At 36.8% G+C, this 20,044-nt stretch overlaps 1 protein-coding gene across 1 annotated transcript in view; it reads left to right on the forward strand.

The window, feature by feature from the left end:
* Window positions 1-452: 452 nt before the first annotated feature.
* Window positions 453-20,044, forward strand: part of CFAP47 (cilia and flagella associated protein 47) — a gene marked incomplete at both ends in the record, with an annotated part of 326,556 nt that continues 306,964 nt past the window's right edge. Inside the window, 7 exons of the mRNA XM_084258887.1 lie at window positions 453-647; window positions 3,082-3,233; window positions 5,906-6,021; window positions 13,339-13,477; window positions 15,926-16,154; window positions 16,600-16,760; window positions 19,714-19,838. Coding sequence (XP_084115013.1) covers window positions 453-647; window positions 3,082-3,233; window positions 5,906-6,021; window positions 13,339-13,477; window positions 15,926-16,154; window positions 16,600-16,760; window positions 19,714-19,838 — 1,117 coding nt within the window. The remainder of the gene's footprint in view (window positions 648-3,081; window positions 3,234-5,905; window positions 6,022-13,338; window positions 13,478-15,925; window positions 16,155-16,599; window positions 16,761-19,713; window positions 19,839-20,044) is intronic.

Raw genomic sequence — 20,044 nt, forward strand, 5'->3', positions numbered from 1 at the left:
ACATTTTTAGACTAAAGGTCACGGAGCAGAACTGCTAAGGGATCGTGACTTGCTTCCATTGAATTCCTCGTCACTGTTACATCTTGTTGCTTTAATAGGCCTGGGGCACATCAGTTCCACTCTTATTTAAGCTTAGTTTTTAAGAGAGGTCAAGGAAAACGCCCTCCCCACCAATGCCATCCTGAAATCCTGCCAGGGAACAGTAAAGTGAGACGCCTCAGGGAACTGAGCGGCCATAAAGTGTTCTGCAGCTATTGGGATGGTAACAGTGATCCCGCTCTTTTTCAGCTTGCAGCTACCAATCGTTTCGCCCAATCACGATCCCTGGGCGGCGCCAATGAGGGCCGGGCTTGAGGCAAACGCGCGGCGGCCAGTGGTTGCCTAGCGACGGCGTCCGCCCCAGTCCTGGGTAGGTCGTCCGCTACCGTTAACCGGCTACTTAATGGGAGGCTATGGGGACCGAGAGGGTCTCGCTAGTCCCCCGGGACATGGAGATTCCAAGAAAGGACTTACAGCTGCGGGTGACCCCGACGGAGCTAAAATTCATGGACACGCTTGTTGGGAGGGTGTACCGCCTCCCAATCACAGTACACAACCTGGGCCGCAGCAACCAGAAGATCAGGTTTCAGGAGCCGATCAAGCCACAGGTAACACCCAGGGATACTTGGAGCAGGACCTCAGAAACCAGGCCTCTGAGAATGCTTCCCCACCGGGCGCCTACTTTGTCCCCCAGAGCAGACACCCGGTTCTTGGGGGTTGGGGGGTGGAGGCAGGACTGAGCTTCCTGGGGAGCTGTGACTTAGGTTTCTCTGTGCAGATGTGTGCTCACCTTTTTGTTTGGTTTCATTTGTTTTTTGCTTTGTGTTTGGGGACTGGATGGGGTTAAGGCGGTCTAGAACCTTCAGTTTTCTTCATTCTGAATTTGGAAAAGAGGGAAGGCGCTTCCATGACTGTCTCCCCTTAACAGCCATATATACCTTTCATAATAGTGTAGAGTTATGAAAACAAAATTCTGTTAAGTACTCTTTGAATCCTACAGTGCCGGCTTACTCTAGCTACATAGGAGAGTGGGATAGTTTATTATTTCATATTTCAACAAACTTTTCTTGAGTATCTACTATGTAATCGACAGTAGGTATGAGGAATGTAAGGACACAGCCCTCCCCTCACAACTCAGAAACTAATGGGAGAGTCAATGCAGGTCTGAAAACCTGCAAAATTAATGTCCTGAGACACTTTCCCCATCTTCTGATTTAAAAGTTGATAGAATTTCACCTCAGAGTTATTTTTAAATCATGTGTATAAATGGATGAATATTGGTTTGTTATGACCACGTGTTCTCAGAGATTTTTGACATAGAAATGGTGATAAGAAGGTCTGAAAGATGTGATAAATAACAAATTTTTTCATGGGATAGTCCTAATGATAAATAATATTGGCTGTAGCTGGACTTACATGTACAGAAATGGGAAGATGTTATGATGTCTTTTGTTAAATGTACATATATTTGTTTGTATGCACATAGTAAAATGTACGGTAGTGAGTAGGAGGGCCATGAGATGAAGGACTGTCATGTTATGCTTTTTACACTTTAAAAAAAATGATGTACTATTTTATGTGCACTGTAGTGTGTATCTTTATATCTTTAAAGTAAAGCGTGATAAATGTTTTATATATGTATGTGCCCTTGGGTCAATTCATTGAGTATTTCCAGCACTCCAGAAGTTTCCCTACAGTATTGAGGGAAACTTTGAGTTTTCCAGCACTCCAGAAGTTTCCCTACAGTACCTGGAGTTATCATCCTGTAGAGATGACCACTATACTGATTTCTAACACCACAGATTAGTTTTGTCTGCATTTGAGTTTCATATAAATAGAATCATGCTTTATTCATGTTTGTATTTGCATATTTTAATGAAAGCAAAGTATTTATTTTGCAATAAAATAGTACATCACAGGAGACTATTAACTATTTTTTAAATCAAAAAGTACCTGATTGCTCTAAGAACAGTAAAAATGAAAGGAACATTTTACTGTTTCACCCTCTTAATACACATTTATTAAACAGTTGAATGTGTATATGAAAATATTTTCCTTTAAAACTCAAGCAGGAATTTTTGGATATGAGCAAACATTATTTTATGGATGTTCAGGAAGTACTTCATAATTGATTTTTATGCAGTCAGAAGAAAAATTGTCATTCTTTTTTTTTAATTAATTAATTTATTTATACAAGCACTGGGTACAGCCAGAAGCGAGGGAGAGTGAGAGAATTCACCAGAGTCAGAGCGGGCAGCAGAGCAGGCAGAAGTACCAAAATACACTGCTGAGGGGAGCAGCGGGCAGCAGGAGAGGTCTGCGCGCCGTGTGGGACCCTCGTCAGGTGGCCGGGGAGCAGCCGGGGATCGAACCGGCGCTGCAGAGGCTGCGGGCAGCTTCGCAACCCAGCGCTCAACCGCTGTGCCACTGGGGAGGCCCCTATGTCATTCTTTTGGTTTGTATCTAGAATTGTAAAAGAAAACTGGACCACAGCTCTTGTATTGACAAACACAGACTGACAAGTTAGGGGCCAAAGCTATTTGCCCAATGTCCATGGGAACTTCTCTTTGTTCCAGGACCATGATACTCACTCTTGAACCCTTATAGGCATAAAGGTAATTAAGGAGGAAATAGATGAACAAAAAAAATGCATTCATGGTCTCTTCAAATAATATATGCTCCTGGGCCTCCCTGGTGGTGCAAGGGGTTAAGACTCAACCTATGAAGTTGTCCACAGCCTCTGCAGCACGAGTTATATCCCCGGCCAGGGAGCTACCCATATGGTGCAGCAGACCTCCCTGGGCTCGCCCACTGCTCCCTTCAGCAGTGTATGTCAGTCAGTCTGTTCTGTTCCCCACTCTATCTCTGGTGAATCCTCTCGATCTCCACACCTCTGGCCTGTACCCCAGTTCTTGAATGCATAAATAAATAAATCTTTAAAGAAAAGAAGAAATAATATACACTCCTAACAATAATTGTTCACGCAATAGTTTGTTCTTAAGAGATTAGATGTGTAATTTGATATTTTTTCTTCCATTGAAGTTCAGACTGATTTTGACCAATCTGGATAAAGCACTTGCTTCTGGCCTTCAGATGACAGCTATGGTGGAATATCATCCTGATAAAAATGAAGACACTTTTGACCAACTGATTATTTCAATAGGAAATAAAACAATAGAGATCCCTTTAATGGGGTATGTATTCATATTTCCTGCAATCATTTTAAGCAATCTTCAAACAAAATTAAGGGTCAAAATAGTATTCTGTATTTTCTCTAATATGGCTTGTTTTATCGAGAGTTTCCTTGTAGCTGAACTGAAAGGACATATTTTGAGCAAATTGTGGTCATAAGACAAATAGAAGACACATTTTCTGCTATTTTTTTATTAAAATAACTTAAAAACATAAAAACATTCAAGAATCACATTTTTTCTTTTTTACCTCACAGGCTATTTTCCAGCATATTTTTTGGTATCTTTTGACAGCAAGGCTTGTTAAATTTTTTTTTTTGTCTCTACAGTCTCATTTTCTATTCTCAGTTCAATAAACACCAGATGGGCCATTTTCCCGAGCTTTCCAGTGAAGCAGCTCTTGAATGTTGCCAGTCTATTGGTAACTCCTCTGTCTTTATCTTACTCCATTTCTTAGCGGCATAATGAACCATCATTGCCTTCTTGGCTCACTTTATTCTCTTGACTTAACCTGCTACTACACTTCTTCAGTGGCTTTTCCTCGTGTTAATTTTATTTTTTACAGAAATGTAATTGACATAACATTATGTAAGTTTAAGGTGTACAATATGTTCATGTGATGCAGCTATAATATTACAATATAATTACCATCAAAATGTTAGCTCACACTTCTATCATATTGTATAATTATCATTTTTTTATTGTTGTGGGATAGTTAAGATCTAGTCTATTAGCAGCTTGAATTTTATAATAGGGTATTATTGGCTGTAATCACTTTGCTGTGTATTAGCTCTCTAGAACTTAGTTATGTACTAGTTCGCAGTTTGTGCTTTTAAAATCTCGCCAATTCCTGCAACCCCCTGCCTCTGGTAAATACCATTCTACTCTGTTTATATGATGAATGTATTTTTAAATGGATTATTGTGAACCTGTATTCACACTTTAATCTTAAATTATTGTCATATTCATATCATTGAATTTTAAATAATGCAGATGTTTGGCTCTAAAATAATCAAAATGGTGCTTTTTTTTCAGACTGGAAAATGTGGACAGATATAATAAATATAACAGAACTAAGCAACTGGTTTGAAGATTAACTTTTATACAAATTATTTATTTGATCAGGACAATGTAATTTTCCTTTATACTGAAAAAAAGCATATTTCTGTTCATTGTAAAATAACCTTTTAAAGCTAGTGTTCATTAAGGAAGGACTAGAGTCAAAATAAGGGGGGAGGGTGCAAGTGTATGGGGAATATAACCAAAATGAAAATGCATACATTGTGCAAAGATGAAAAAAGATGTAAGAATTACATAAAATAAAATATTTAAATAAAAAATAAAGCTAGTGTTCATTTTTAAAGTGTTTTTAATTCACACATATACCTATATGATCCTTCTTTTCCTCAGAAAAAAGTGATAATTGGATTGTTTGCTTTTTACTCTTGAGTTTTATAATTTCTTTGTATAATCTGATTGTGTCTTTTGATATACCTTGTATAATCTGAATTGTCTTTTGATAGATCTTTGGTTTGCACATATTTTTGCACATTTTTTGGAGGGTTGTTGTTCAAGATCAGTTCAGGAGAGATATTGGTCTGTAGTCTATATATGTATGTATGTATGTATGAATGTATGTATGTATGTATGTGCGTAATGTCTTTTTCTATTTTTTCTATCACAGTATTATTGCTCTCATAAAATGAGTTGGGGAATGTTCTCTCCTGTTCTTTGGAAGAACTTGTTTAAAATTGATGTTATTTCTTTGAACGGTAGGATTCCCTACTGAAATTATTTGAGCCTGAAGATTTCTCTTTTAGGATGTTTTAAAGTATGACTTCAACTTTTTCAAGACTGTGAAGCTATCCAGGTTGCTTCTTTCATGTTGGTTAGTTACTGTAGTTTGTGGTTTTTAAAGAACTCTTCCTATCTAAATTGTCAATTTATGAGTGTGAGCTTGTTCAGACATTTACCTTATTATTTCTGAATAACTGTGCCCCTTATTACATTCCTGATGTTGGTGGTTATGTGTCTCTTTCCCTTTTATTTTTGTATTGCTAGTGGTTCATCAACTTTATTGATTTCCCCCCCCCCAAGGAATCAGCTTTTTGTCACTGAATTTATGGTCATTTTGTTTTAAATTCCTTTGATTGCTGTTCTTTATTACTTCCTGCTTGGTTTGGGATTATACTACTCTCATTTACAAATTACTTGAGGCTGGAAATTAGAATTGAGATATTTCCTCATTTCTTATTTAAGCACATAGTGCTATCAGTGACCCTCTTAGCACCACTTTAGCTGTGTCCCAAAATTTTTTATATATTGCATTTTGTTTTTATTTGGTTATATGTACTTTAAAATTATTTTTTTCTTTGAGACTTCCTTTTAACATATGGATTATTTAGAAGTGTTGATAAATTTTCATATGTTTGCAGTCCGGTATACTACACACTTAGGTGCATGAAGTCCTACTTCTTTGTTAAAATTGTGTCTCAGGTTGTTTTCATGTTATTTGTTTCACAATTTATTTGACTGACAAATATGCCACTGGTAGATTTCTAAGAAAATGGAAATATCTTTTAAGAAGTTAAGATAAAGTGTCTATTTGTCCCCTATAGATTTCACTGAGGTTATAATTGCTGAGATTATTTTTGTGGTCCTCTCTTCTCCCCTAGGTTGATTCCATCCTGTCAATTGCATATTGAGCCAGAAGTTGATTTTGGAACATTGGTTGCCAATAGTAAAGTATATAGTAAAGAGGTTCATGTCATTAACTATGGAAAAGCTCCAGGTAAGTAGTTTGTCATATAAATTAATTTACACTTTTAGAAAGTTAATAATTTGAAATGTATACCTAGTATATTAATAGACTCTCTGATTCATAAAAGAAAAAAATGGTTGTCATTTGAAAAACTCAAAGCCAAGGGCCCTTAAATAGAATGACTGTAAAAGACTGGTAGGCAATAATTCATGAAAGATGTAATTGTTTCCTTATGATTCTGATTAACACATTCTGACTCTCAGATGGCTGGTGATCTCCCTGAGGATGGGAGGAAAGTTGGTGTCATGGACATGATATAGTTCTTAGAGATATCCAGAGATAGAATTAGGGCACATTAGCTTACTAGCTTTGTGATCTGGGGGAAGTGTGTTTAAGGAAGTTTGAGATTCCTCATTAATAAGCTGTGGTTAATAAAATATACTGTGGCTAGTTATGAATATATTTGAGGTTGTAATATGTTACTTGACCTGTCACAGGCCCTCAATATTTCTTTTTTTCTTTTTCTCAATCATATTCAACTTTGAAGTACCTAGAAGGTTCTTACTAACTTTTTTTTTTTGCCTCTTCTTTTAGGCAATATCATTTCATTTATTTATTTATTTATTTATTTGTTTGTTTGTTTGTTTGTTTATTTATTTATTTATTTATACAAGCACTGGGTACAGTCAGAAGCGCGGGAGGGTGAGGGAATTCACCAGAGCCAGAGCAGGGAGCAGAGCAGGCAGAGGGACCGAAGTACACTGCTGAGGAGAGCAGCAGGTGGCAGGAGAGGTCTGCGCGCCATGTGGGACCCTCCTCCCGTGGCTGGGGAGCAGCTGGGGATCGAACAGGCGCTGCAGAGGCTGCGGACAGCTTCACAACCCAGCACTCAACCACTGCGCCACTGGGGAGGCCCTCTTACTAACATTTTTTAAAAAGAAAACTCCGAAAAGAAATTTAATAATAACGTGTATAGCTCCCATATACATGGGAGAGATAGCATGATAAAACTCCCTAACTCTTTGTGGAAAGAATATAGGCTTCTTTCTTCTCCTGGGTGAATTATTTCTCTGGGAATTCTTACTGGGACCTAAGAATTTCCACAAAACATTGTGTGTTTTCACAGATACTCTTTACTGATGGCATACAGTAAGCATAAAATCACTTGTCCTTTCATTTTCCTGATGAGATGGTTACCATCTGGGGATGGTAAGGCCATGCTGCCATGAGAACTAGCCCTGGACAGAAAGGGCATTTCTCTCTGAGACTGTTGGATACATAAAGGAGGTCTTAAATCCTTAGTGAGGATATTTTCTGGGGCTGCCTAAATGAGTAGTTTGTTCCTTTACTGATTTTTTCCTGGCATATGAACAAGCAAAACTGGTAATTGTTCCTCATTGCATGTTGTTCATTTCACTTCCCATGCTTTGGTTTTTAAATGATTGAATTTCTGATGCCAGTGGAATTGTAATATTGGACTCATTTGTGATCTGACTCCAGTATTAAAGATGGACTCTCTTATGGCAAGTGATTATGGACTCTATGGACCTTTAGAGTCTCTGGTTGTATATTAGTATAGTGGTATGTACATAATTGAGGGAGTTGTGTTATTTTACTTTCTAAAAATCTCTCTTAACTTGTCTATTCCAAACCCTTCAAAGTTTTGGTCTTAGCCTTTGTTCTAAAAATATCACTAATTTGTACTGTTTTGTTATCCATAAAAGATTTCTAGAAGTTAAAAAATGGTTTTAATTTTAATTGAATATTTAATATTTTACTTAATAAAATAAGTTAAATTAAGCTTTAGACTTAGTTCCATATATTTTAGGAAAAACAATCCACTTTGCCTCTTACTTGTATTAATATTATATTACTATGTTGTGTGTACATAGTTTTCACAGTGAATACTACCCTTGGTTAATTAAAATCGAGTATTGTGAAATGTTAATTACTATTACCTTACAAACAAATTGCTATTAATGAAACATATTTTTCTTAATGTTAACTTTGTCTCTCATTCTTGGAATTGAATAATAATATTTTTACCACTATTACCGAAATTGATATTCTATTTTATATTCACAGTAGCAAGTACCTGTGAAGTGTCATAAAATTCTTATTAAGTACAAGTAAAATATATAAATATTCATGAAAATAGCAATATATTTTCATGAGGAGAACACTTACGCAGAAAATAGATTCAGTAACCAAAGATAATTTTAATAAAATCTTTTTAAAAGATTTTATGTGACAAATATTTTATAGTGTTAGAGGCAAAGATTAATGTTTACTAATTATATATATATATATATATATATGCTAAGAGGTAATTATATTACCACACTCAGCAGATTCATAATTTGTACATCTTTTTTTTTTCTGCCTGGGGTAGTGTGATTGGGCTATTATATGGTAGACCCCAAAGTTTATCTATATAACAACTTCATGATGCTTTATTTTCATAGCCCATGGAGTAACCATCCATGGATTTAGCAGAATATTGTTGAATGAATGTTTCCTGAGTTTACTCCTCCCTTTGCAAAGTAGCAATTATCTTTTCATTTGAAAAGACATGGTTCAATCTTGAAGATAACTGCAGTATTAGTACTTTGTGAGCTGGGGAACTTGAACTGTTTTTTTTTTTTTATGATTTTTATGGTATATTCATGCCCGATTGTTTCTCAGTTTTTATCTTTGAAGATTGAGAAAAGAGTATTTTAGCATGCCTTGAATGGCAATTATTTTCCACTTCCCCTCGGTATCCTTGAATATGTCAATCGACTTGTTCTACTACTGTGTTATGATATAGAACAGTTTTTAAAGTTCCTGGTGTGATTTTTTTTTCAGATTTATTTATTTATTTATACAAGCACTGGGTAAGTCAGAAGCGTGGGAGGGTAAGAGAATTCACCAGCGACAGAACAGGGAACAGAACAGGCAGACCAACGAAATACACTGCTGAGGGGAGCAGCGGGTGCAGCAGGAGAGGTCTGTGCGCCATGTGGGACCCTTGCTGGCACTGAAGAGGTTGTGGGAAGCTTCACAGCCCAGCGCTCAACCACTGCACCACCAGGGGAGGCCCCTTAGTGTGATCTTTACACACCATTTCTGGGTTTGAACAGCTACCATAGAACTCATCCTCTTTTAAATTTATTTGCACTTTTTGGCCACAAGTATATACCTTTCTCTTGTTCGTTTTTTTTTTCTTTGTTTTTAAGATTGATTTATTTATGCATACAAGAGCTGGGGCACAGGCCAGAGATGCAGGGGGGAGAGAGGATTCACCAGAGACAGAGTTTGGAGCAGAACAGGCAGACTGACTGAAATACACTGCTGAGGGGAGCACAGGCAAGACAGGAGAGGTCCACCTCTCTGGCTGTCTGGGAATTGAACACATGCAGCAGAGGCTGCGGATTGTAGTGCGGTGTTCAACCCCTTGCACCACCTTGCACCACCAGGGAGGCCCTTTTCTCTTGTTCTTAATGCCTGCTTTACCTTCCTTGGATTGTCAACATCATCTGTCTACAGTTTAGGAAAAGCTTGGGATCATCTGTAAACCAGGACATTTGCTAAATTGGACCAAACCCAGGAGTGGTCATCAGAATCCTTCTCAACCACCTAAAGAAGGATGTACTCCTTATTCTCAATATGTGTTTTTGTTTGTTTGTTTTCAGTTTTATTTTCTTGGAAATCAGTGTCATAGACTCTCCGTGTATAATGCAATGTTGAGCATATAGCAGGCATTCAATAAGCCTTTGTTTAATTGATTTGTTTTGGTAATCTCTCAGAGTTTTAGTAAAGTACCACTAAGCTTTCAATGAAAGACGTTTGAATTCAGAAGTCATCTGCTTAATCCTATATGAGCATTCTGAATAGTCTCCACAATTTAATCATTTGGAGACTTGTGGAGACTGGTACATAATTGGCATGCTAAGAGCCAAGGAGTCTTAAAAAAAAAAAAAAACAAACAAACATGTATAAGAAGTAACAATGGCTTTGGGTATATGACTCTTTATTTATTTTTTTAAAATATAGTCTTTTTTAAGATTTATTTATTTATTTATACAAGCACTGGGTACAGTCAGAAGCGTGGGAGGGTAAGAGAATTCACCAGAGCCAGAGCGGGGAGCAGAGTAGGCAGAAGGACCAAAGCACACTGCTGAGGGGAGCAGCGGGCGGCAGGAGAGGTCTGCGCGCCATGTAAGACCCTCCTCCTGTGCCCAGGGAGCAGCCGGGAATCAAACCATCACTGCAGAGGCTGCGGGCAGCTTCACAACCCAGCACTCAACTGCTGCACCACTGGGGAGGCCCTATGACTCTTTATTTCAAGTAGCACCCTATAAAACTACACTCTGTTTGCCTTCGCTTGATCTTGCAAATTCTTTTACATAAAAGTCTACTTAATAGTTTCCAAAAGTCTTTCAAAGGCAAGATAACAATGCATATGTCACTACCCAAATGCCTAACTTGATTCTCTAGAGAAGGTAGAGCAACTCAGATTCAAAAAATATACCAGTTTGTGCACAGGCCTCTTCATCTCAGTCCACCTAGGTACCCTCACATCCCATGTGCTCTCCAAAGTCTCATCACTGGACAAGTCTAAGTGTTTATTTTACGTGGTGTATTAGCAATGTTTGACACAGTTGACCACCACTGTCTTCTTAGAAAAAAAAAAACAAACAGCTGGCATCTATGACCCCTCACTCTCCTGTACAAAACAGTGGTTAATAACTCAGGTCCTGGAGTGATGTTTTCCAGGCCCCAGAACTTGGTTACACTACTTACTGGCTGAGAGGCCCCAAGTAAGGAATTGACTCTTCTCCAACATACATTGCCTCACTTACACGTACACATTAAGAGGAACATAGTGCCTCACTCCGATGATTGTGATGATTAACAAAATACTCACCACACTGACGTATATAAAGTGTTCAATGAATATTCACTATTGATGTTAAAACTATTCTTTTTTCTCTTTCCTCTTCAGTTCTCTTTTGTGGACAGCTGCCCTTTTAAGGGTGCATTAACTGAGTATTCTTTAGGGTTTACCATGGACCCGCATGTGTCCTCAATCAGCAAGCCCTTCCTAGCAGTCACTTCCATTCCTCTTACGTCACTGACTACTCACAGGTCTATGTAAGGCTCCTTTTTCCTTCAGGTTTCTTCAACTTAACTTGTCTAAAACTAAACTCCTCAGCTTCTTCCCATAACTTTTCCTTTTCATTAAATTTCATCACCATGTATTTGGGCAAGTCAGAAACTTGGCAAGATCCTTGACACCACCCTCAGTCAATTATTAAATCCTGTCTGTTCACTTTCTAATTATGTCAGTAATCCTGCTTTTCTCTGTCTCATTGGCACGTTTCTACAGCAGGCCATCATCCTCTCTTGCCTGGTAATTACACCAACCTAAATTATTTCTCTGAAGTCTCCCCTTATCTCCTTCTTGTTCATTCTCCACACATTAGCCAGTGTCATATCTAAAAGGAAATGAAATTTTGATGACAGAAATTCCATTTTTAACAACCTTCCTTCAATGACACCCTTCTATTAGGAGAATGTCCTCGCTCCCATTAGCAATTAAAAAATAAAAGTCAAGTATTTCACTGTTATTAATGATATTAAAGTAACACAGGACACAGTAATGTTTATGTACCTACTATTTTAATGTATTTGGAAGTCAGAGCAATTTTTTTTGGCTTTGAGTTATTTCTGAATAAGCTTTTGAAACAGTCCCTTAAATTCTTTTGTCAAATTATGTTTTAAGTGTTTATAATATAGGAACTATTTCACTGACTCAGTCTTAACTGAGCTCATAGTTTTCTTTCTCCAGAGAATTGAGTAAATAACACTTATTCGAAATGGATATAATTTTATAGATTTTTATTTCATGAGAGACAAAATAAACCTTAAATATTGTGTCATTACCACTTTTAAAATGATTAGATTAACAAAATTTGTTGCTATGAGTTTTCCTTTCTAACAGGCCATCTCAGTACTTTAAAAAAGTTTTATTATCTTTTTATATTTTCAATATTTTAGTATGCTAATGTTTTATACACTTTAGTTAAATGAATACTTTTGAAAATATCTTTAAATGTGATTTAAAGCTGAACTGGGCAATTCAGTTCCAATTGTTTATGTTGCTAGTATATACATTTGAGTTAATATTATAGGATGATATCTATGTATGATATTTTAAAAACCTATAATTGGCTACTTCAAACTTGTTGGACACATTTGGAGTACCACTTAATGTTAGGCACTAGGACCAAAGAAATGAGAGTCAATCTGATTTCAAAGACCTCATACTTTAATGTAGGCACCAAGTATTATCATAAATTATGAAACGTTTCTTCTTCAGATTACAAAATTTTGTAGCCTCTTTCTCATTTGCTCCTTGACTCTAGAAACCATTTCCTTATACCTTGTCCCTGTGTGAACTGCATTCATTCATCTATAAAGAAGTGACAGTGGTTATACATGTGAGCCTGTTGGTCATAAACCTCCAAGTGAAAATCCTAGTTCTATTGGTTAGTTATTTAATTAGTCAATGGCTGCTATGTAGTAAAGCATCCCACAACTCTGTATCTATAAAGGCAATTATTTTTAATTGTTCATTTGTATGCAGATTGGCTGGAACTTGACTGATCTAAGTGGGGGCTCAGCTGGGTTGCTCTGCTTCAAGCTGAGGCAGCTGGGGCTTTCTGTTACTTACTGCAGGTCTAGGAGTCTGCTGGGTGACTGCTCCACATATGTTCATTTTGGGGGCATAGGCCAAAGAGAGAGCAATTACTCTCAATAGAAACACTGATAAAAATGCAAGAGATATCTGGGTTTAGATCTGGCATGTTGTGACATCTGCCCCCATGCCATTTGCCAAACCAAATCACATGATCAATTTCATACTCAAGGAATAGGAAGACATACTTTGTGATTGCCTAAATGTGGCAATGCAGAGAAGGTTGAAGAATTGGGGTTAATATAATCCACGATCATAGGTGTGTGTCTCTGGATAAGTCACTCAACCTTTCTAAGTTTTTATTTCTTTATTGATAAATCAGAGGTAATGAACCTATATCATAGAATCATATGAGGATTAAACAGAATAATGTAGGCAAAGCCCGTAAGCCTAAGTGTTTGTAAATAGTAAGCAGAAAATATGTTTTACCTATTGATGAGGGTTGAGTCCTAATACCAGGCTCACATTCACTGGGTGACTGCAACCCCGGGCTTCTTGGTCCAGAGTAGACCACAGACTCAATAATACATGTCTGTCCCCTACTAAGAGTGTGAATGAGACATTGTAAAATCCAAATGCCAACTATTTTCTCTTGTTCTCCTTAGGTTGGTTTAAAATAGAATATCAGGGTCGATTACCCATTATCATTTTTCCAACTGATGGTATTGTGGAGGCTAAATCATCAGTGGTTATTAAAATGGATTTCTGTGCAGATCAGCCCAGAACTGTACATGAAGTTGCAAGGTGAGTGTATACTATGGTTCTTAACTGTAATATAGTTCTTAATACTTTCCTGTTTCACTCTTTCGATACACCTATTGTGTTTTAACATATGTAGTTTGTTCTTTCAATCAGTATTCATTCATTGAGTGTCTACTATTTGCCAAGCACTCAGCACTCAAAAATGTGAAGAACCAGAGGATATGGTATATACGGGTACCTATAACAGGACTTCTAGTTTGGATTTCTGGGGGTAAGGGAGTAGATTAGGAAAGAGCTCCACTAAAGAGGTGATAGTTGAACCAAACACTTTTTGGTGACTATGATTTAGCCAGGTAAAGACCAGTAGCAGTAGTGTGATTTGGGGTGTGTGTGTGTGTGTGTGTGTGTCTAATAGAAGTGGGGTTGGTGATAGGGTGGGTTAGATGAGTTATTTCAGGCAAAGCAAGTAGAAGTCTTGAAATCCTAGAGAGCAGTAAACAGTGTAATACACTGAGTGATCTGAGGCAATGTAGAGGCATAGAGACAGAGGTGAAGAATGATGTGAGAGACATGAGATAAACAATAGAGCAGGGTTCAGTAAAGGATCTTGTGGGACAGTATTTTCTTTGTTTGTCTTATACTGTATGTCTCAGTTCATTAGTGGTATCTGCAACCAGTATAATGGGTCAACACTAGCATTAGTGTTATGAAGCAGAACATATCAGAATGAGTCTCACATAGTAAGGATAAATAATATTTTGTAAAATTTGCTTGGTGTGTGGGCCTTACGTATTGGAAGGTAAAACATACTTCTTACTGAAGATCACAGCCAAACAAAATGTTTGAGAAACAGTTGTAAGCCTTGGTAGTAGTTTAAGTTTCATTGAGAAGGCTTAAATTTTCAGAAGTGTCTTAAGATGGAGTGTCTTCAAGAGTTCGCATTCTAGAAAGGTCATGCCAATAGCAGTGTGCAAACCAAATGTGGGAGTACAGCTGTGGAGTGGGCATTCTGACTAGAAACTCTTAGTGTGGTGGAAAATAAATGGTAAAGGCCTGAGCTAGGGAACAATTTGGGAGTATTCAAATAGGAGAGAGTATACAAATAGGATATGTGCCATGGAGGTAGATTTGAGTAGATTTGATCACTGCTTCTAGAAAAGGAAGGTAAGAGGAAGGATGGATCTGTGGGAGAATATCTTGAATTCAGTTTTAGCGTGTTGACTTGAGTTACTTTGCAAAATCCTGTGGAAATGGTTAGAGCCTATAATATTCACTTATCTTGAGTCCCAGAAAAAAGTCTGGTCTAGGTATTTTGGACTGAGGGTCATCAATGCATCAGAAAGAGGGGAGTGTTGAAAATAAGTGTTTGAGCTGGAGAGTGGAATATGAAAGAGTAGGAGAGAAACATCATTAATCACGGAGTTTCTAAAATATCCAAGTCTTAGAAGAATGAGAAGGTACAGTCTGAAAGAGTTAGAAAGAAAGCCAGTTAAGTAGGTGTCAAGGAGGCAGGGGAAAAAGAGAGCTGGAAAGAGATGATATTAGCATTGCCCACTGTGACAGCCATCTAGTGTAAAATAAGGACTTGGATGATGGTTGTGGCATGGTCAGTTATTTGTGGCATGTAGTGGGACAAGATCAAAAAGGATTGCATTATGCCTGAGAGAGAGAAATGTATGGGGAGGCAGTTCCAAAAGGGAATACAAATTAGTCAGGGAAGTGATGTCTTATGGGAAGGATATCCATGTCAGCAAAGAAGTGGGGCTTTGTGATATACTTTGTAGGGAATTTGGGGTTATTAGGGTAAGGATGAATTTGTCTTGGAGGACCATGATAAATTAGGAAAGAATAAGAATTCTGGAACACTAGGGGCTTTCCTGGTGGAGCAGGGGTTAGTCTCAGCACCATGAAGCTATTGGCAGCCATTGCGGCGTGAGTTCGATTCACAGCCAGGGAGCTGATCCACTTGGCACAGCAGACCTCTCCTGTCTCACCTGCTGCTCCTCTCAGCAATGTGTTTCATTAGATCTGCTTGTTCTGCTCCCCACTCTGTCTCTGGTGAGTCCTCTCACACCCCTGTACCTCTGGCCTACACTCCAGTTCTTGTACACATAAATAAATAAAATCTTTTTAAAAAATAATTCTAGAACTAGAGGTGACCATGTTGATCATCACTCTAGTATTTACGAAATAACTGGTGACTTACAAACCAGTAAGTTCTTTTGGGGGTTCAATTTGTGTGATTGTTTTCCAACTTTGTTGTTTCCTAGAGACAATGAATTAGTTTGCACATATGCCATTCTACTGTGCAGATTCAGACAGACAGGAGGACATGGCAGTCTCTGGTTTGTATATGAAAGGAACTCTTATGTCTTTGAAATTTAATTATAATGTGATTTTATACAATCTCTGTTTATCCAAGTATTTAGGGAAAAACTAAAATATATGGAATTTGAATTAAAAATATATTTATAATTCATTATCTTATAGAGTGAGTTTGCAAGGTCGTCCAGACATACTCTTAAGTGTCAAAGCTCTGCTGGTTGAGCCAATTATTGAATTGTTAAGCCTGACTAATGAGAGAAGGCTGGACTGTGTACGCTTTGGTTCTGTTTTCTTCGGAACATCAAAAATTGAACAGATACTTCTTTATAATAATAGTCCAGAGCCCATAAATTGGGTGGCTATACTGCAAGATGATTCAGTTGGAGAAGAACTGGTAAGTAATACCACAGCAGAGGAAGATCAGTAATTATGTTCTGAAACATTGTTTTGAACTTACTAATGATCAACAAGCTGTTTAATTATTCTATTAAATAGGTTTTACCATGACTTGAAGATTGATTTCATCTTATTAGTCTCTAAGGATAACCTCAAAAGTCATTAAATTAAACTAACATTGATAATAATATTTATATTTGAAGTAAATTAGGCAACTGTTCTTATAGATCAGTGACTAATTATAGGAATTTTTTGTCTCATCAGTTTTTTAATAGTTCTTTAAATTTTATGATATGCCTTGGTCTCTGATGTATGTTACCTTAAAGACACATACTTTCTTCTGGACTATGAAATTTCAATTATTTTTTTATGACCTATACTTAAAATACTTTATTTTGTTACATTTTGTCCTAATAATCTTTATTTCTGATTTTATGTTACAGGGTACAAATATTCCACAAAGAACAGATGTTGTTTTAAATAATCTCACCTGCTTACGCAAAGTAAAGGATATCGATGTTACCACTTTTATCTCTTGTATTCCTAATGATGGGCAGTTGCTCCCTTATGAAAAGATTGTAATTACATTTTGTTTCAGCCCAAAGTAAGCAAAAATCAATTTCATTGTGATGTCACTTATGAATGGAAAGTATATTAACTATACATTCATCAAATTGATTTTATTTATTTTAATTTTATTTTATATATTTTTTACATCATTTTTCACTTTTGCACAATGTGTGCATTTTCATCTTGGTTATAGTCCTCATACAATTCCCACCCCCCTTGTTTTGATCCTAATCCCTTCTCCCCCCCAACCCCAGTGTGTCTCTGGTTTATAGTTGCCTATTGATTTTGATTTTTACTTTATTATAATTAGTCTTTTTCCTGGTCCCTTATTTAGGTTTTCTAAATTCCTGCTATGAGTGAGGCCATCCGGTATTTTTCAAATTGATTTTAATAGTAAAAGTTTTTGAAGCTATCCATCTGTTCTTTTTCATAGCTCTAAATGTTTCCAACATTTAATATTATTTCTAATTTTTAAGTGTGATTCTAAATACTTTATGTTAACTTAAAAATCTCTCTAGACTTTGTGGAAATGGGATGGTAGAAGTTCAAGATTGGGGTTGTTTTGGATTGTGACCCCAATCCAATCTGTGCAAATAGACCTTTTTGCCTTGCAGAAATAATTAGGTGATGGCCGGTGGCAAGCAGTATATTCTAGCAGTCTCCAAAGAAAGCACTCTGCTTCTGTTTGAGCAAAATGGCGGTTGACAAAGTATCATACATATTAAAACTATAGCAGCTGCTGGGATTAACCACAGCTGCTTGCTGTAATTAATATAGTTTTTTAAGGGTTTTTTTTTTTTTTTTTTTTTTTTTTTGCTAATGTTTGTTTTCACAAGCCTTTGTACTTGGTTTGGTCATTTAGTTTGAAATATATTTGGAAATGCTATTTTAAATGCATGGGAACAAATTGAGCTACACTTGAGAGCTTGCAGTATATGTGTATGGCATTAAGCAATCCACTTGTAAGTATGTTTACCCTGGCTTGTAAGAAGCAAAGTCTAATAATGTATCCATCTTTGTGGCAAGAGTCACTAGTAATACTAAACATGTGTTGAAGAATTGTGTTTCAATAATAGTGCCCCCTTTGCAACAACATTTAACAAAAATAACTGAAATACTTTTTAAAGATCAAAAATCAAAATTATGATGGAACTGGAACCAAATAAAACAACCCCATTGATAAAATCAGTGGATATTGGAAAGTGGATATTTCCATTAGTCCACATGGCTGCATGTACTCTAAGATATGAACTTGGCATCCCCCAGTTATTTCCTCATACAAACAATGTAGTAGTCTGTTGGAAGCTCAGTCTATTTTTCTGCTTCTAGACCTTAAAAGTGTAGGGTTTTTTTTTTTAGATTTAGAAGACTTAGTACATAAAAAATACATAGTTGTTTAAATGTTCAAGTAATGCTTTAGAAGATTGATAGGGGAATGGTTCTCAAAAAAAATAGCATTCTGTGGTAAAACAAAGAAACAAAAAACAAACACACAAAAGAGTTGTAGTTTAATTGAAGGAGGGTAATAAATTTATTGTTTATTTGTACAATCTGCAGTAACTGAATTAATCATACCTTCATACAGGAAAAATTTTGGTTAATGTGTAAGATTATGTTTAATACACAGTCCTTGAAATCCCAAGGGGGTGTGTGTGTGTGGGGGGGGGGTTTCAGCATGTTAACTTTGAGAGTCAAACATAATTTTATAGGTATGAGAATGATTTCAAGTCTTAAGTTAAATATGTTCTCAACATGCTATTGATATTTGCATTCTGATGTGGTATTTCATATCAATTTCTCATGTATATATTTGAGCTTTCACTGCTAAAAAAGCTGACCTCCAGGTAAGACAAGTAAAGATAGCTAGTGTGCAGGCCTGTGATTCAGTCCATCTGTCTTTGTCCTCCTTCCCTCTTTTAGTCTCTCCTTTTTTTAAAAAAATATTTATTTATTTATTTATTTATACACTCACTGGGTACAGTCAGAAGCACGGGAGGGTGAGAGAATTCACCAGAACCAGAGTGGGGAGCAGAACAGGGAGACAGACAAAATACACTGCTGAGGGGAGCAACGGGCATGGCAGGAGAGGTCTGCGTGCTATGTGGGACCCTTGCCAGAGGCCGGGGATCGAACCAGCGGTGCAGAGGCTGCGGACAGCCTCACAGCCCAGCGCTCAACCGCTGCGCCACCACGGGAGGCCCCAGTCTCTTCTTTTTCTCTTCTGACAAAATTTTGCTGTTTTCTTGTTCTCCAATTGATTGTTTTTCTCTAAAAATAATATGCCTAGCAATATGTACTGAGTCCAGGGGAGAAATATGTAATAAAAGTTACCAGCTAAGAAGGGATCATACTCAGCGAAATAAGCCAGAAAGAAAAAGAAAAATACCGAATGGTCTCACTCATAGCAGGAATCTAGAAAACTTAAATAAGGGACCAGGAAAAAGAATAACTATACGAAAGAAAATATCAAAATCAACAAACAACTAGGGACCAGAGACACTCTATGGGGGGGATGGGGGCCGGAAAAGGAGGGATTGGGGTCAAAATAAGGGGGTTGAAATTGTATGGGGAATATAAAAATAAAATTTAAATTAAAAAAAAAGTTCCCAGCTAGACATTCATGAGTAAGAAGAGCTACTGTAGAAAATTGAACAGTCCTTAGCCAGCAGTAAACTCTGCCTGGGAAGAAAATCCTTTATATAAGAAAGTGGTGTTTTTGAGCTGAACCTTGATGACTAATATTTACATAACTCTTGTCTTGCAAATGTTGTCATGACTTTTTGGGGGTCTTGACCATTTGTGGCCTTCTTTTGGAAAATCTCTATATCAGTTCAGAAATTTTGGAAAATGGATCACCGTTCATTTTTTATCCCTGACATTTTACCTTTTTTTTTCATTGATTTAAAGATTGGGTTGATACTCTACTGGAAGACAATAAAATCTATCACCTTTGCTTTAAAAATAACTGACTGATTTTTATTTTACAGGCTAGTGCTTGATAGTAAAAAGAACTTTGACCCATCACACAGGCAGGATTATGTTGTCTTCTTGAGGTTTGAATCTGTAGGAAGTAAAGAAGGATTTTTGAGAGATGATAATGAAAGCATCAAGGGTAAGTGAAATGGGCAGAATCACAAATGTGTAACAATTTAAATTAAGAGTTTAAACATCAATATTTGTAAAGGCAATTTAATAAAAACATACAATTATTGAATAGAATGAAAATGCAAATATATCCAAGACCTTAAAACATCTGTGGCATGTTAGGAAGTAGTCAACCTCAGTGAGTATTTAGATGACCTTGTTATTTTAAAATGA

This window comes from Talpa europaea (genome assembly GCF_964194135.1).
Source record: "Talpa europaea genome assembly, chromosome: X".
Classification (NCBI taxonomy): domain Eukaryota; kingdom Metazoa; phylum Chordata; class Mammalia; order Eulipotyphla; family Talpidae; genus Talpa; species Talpa europaea.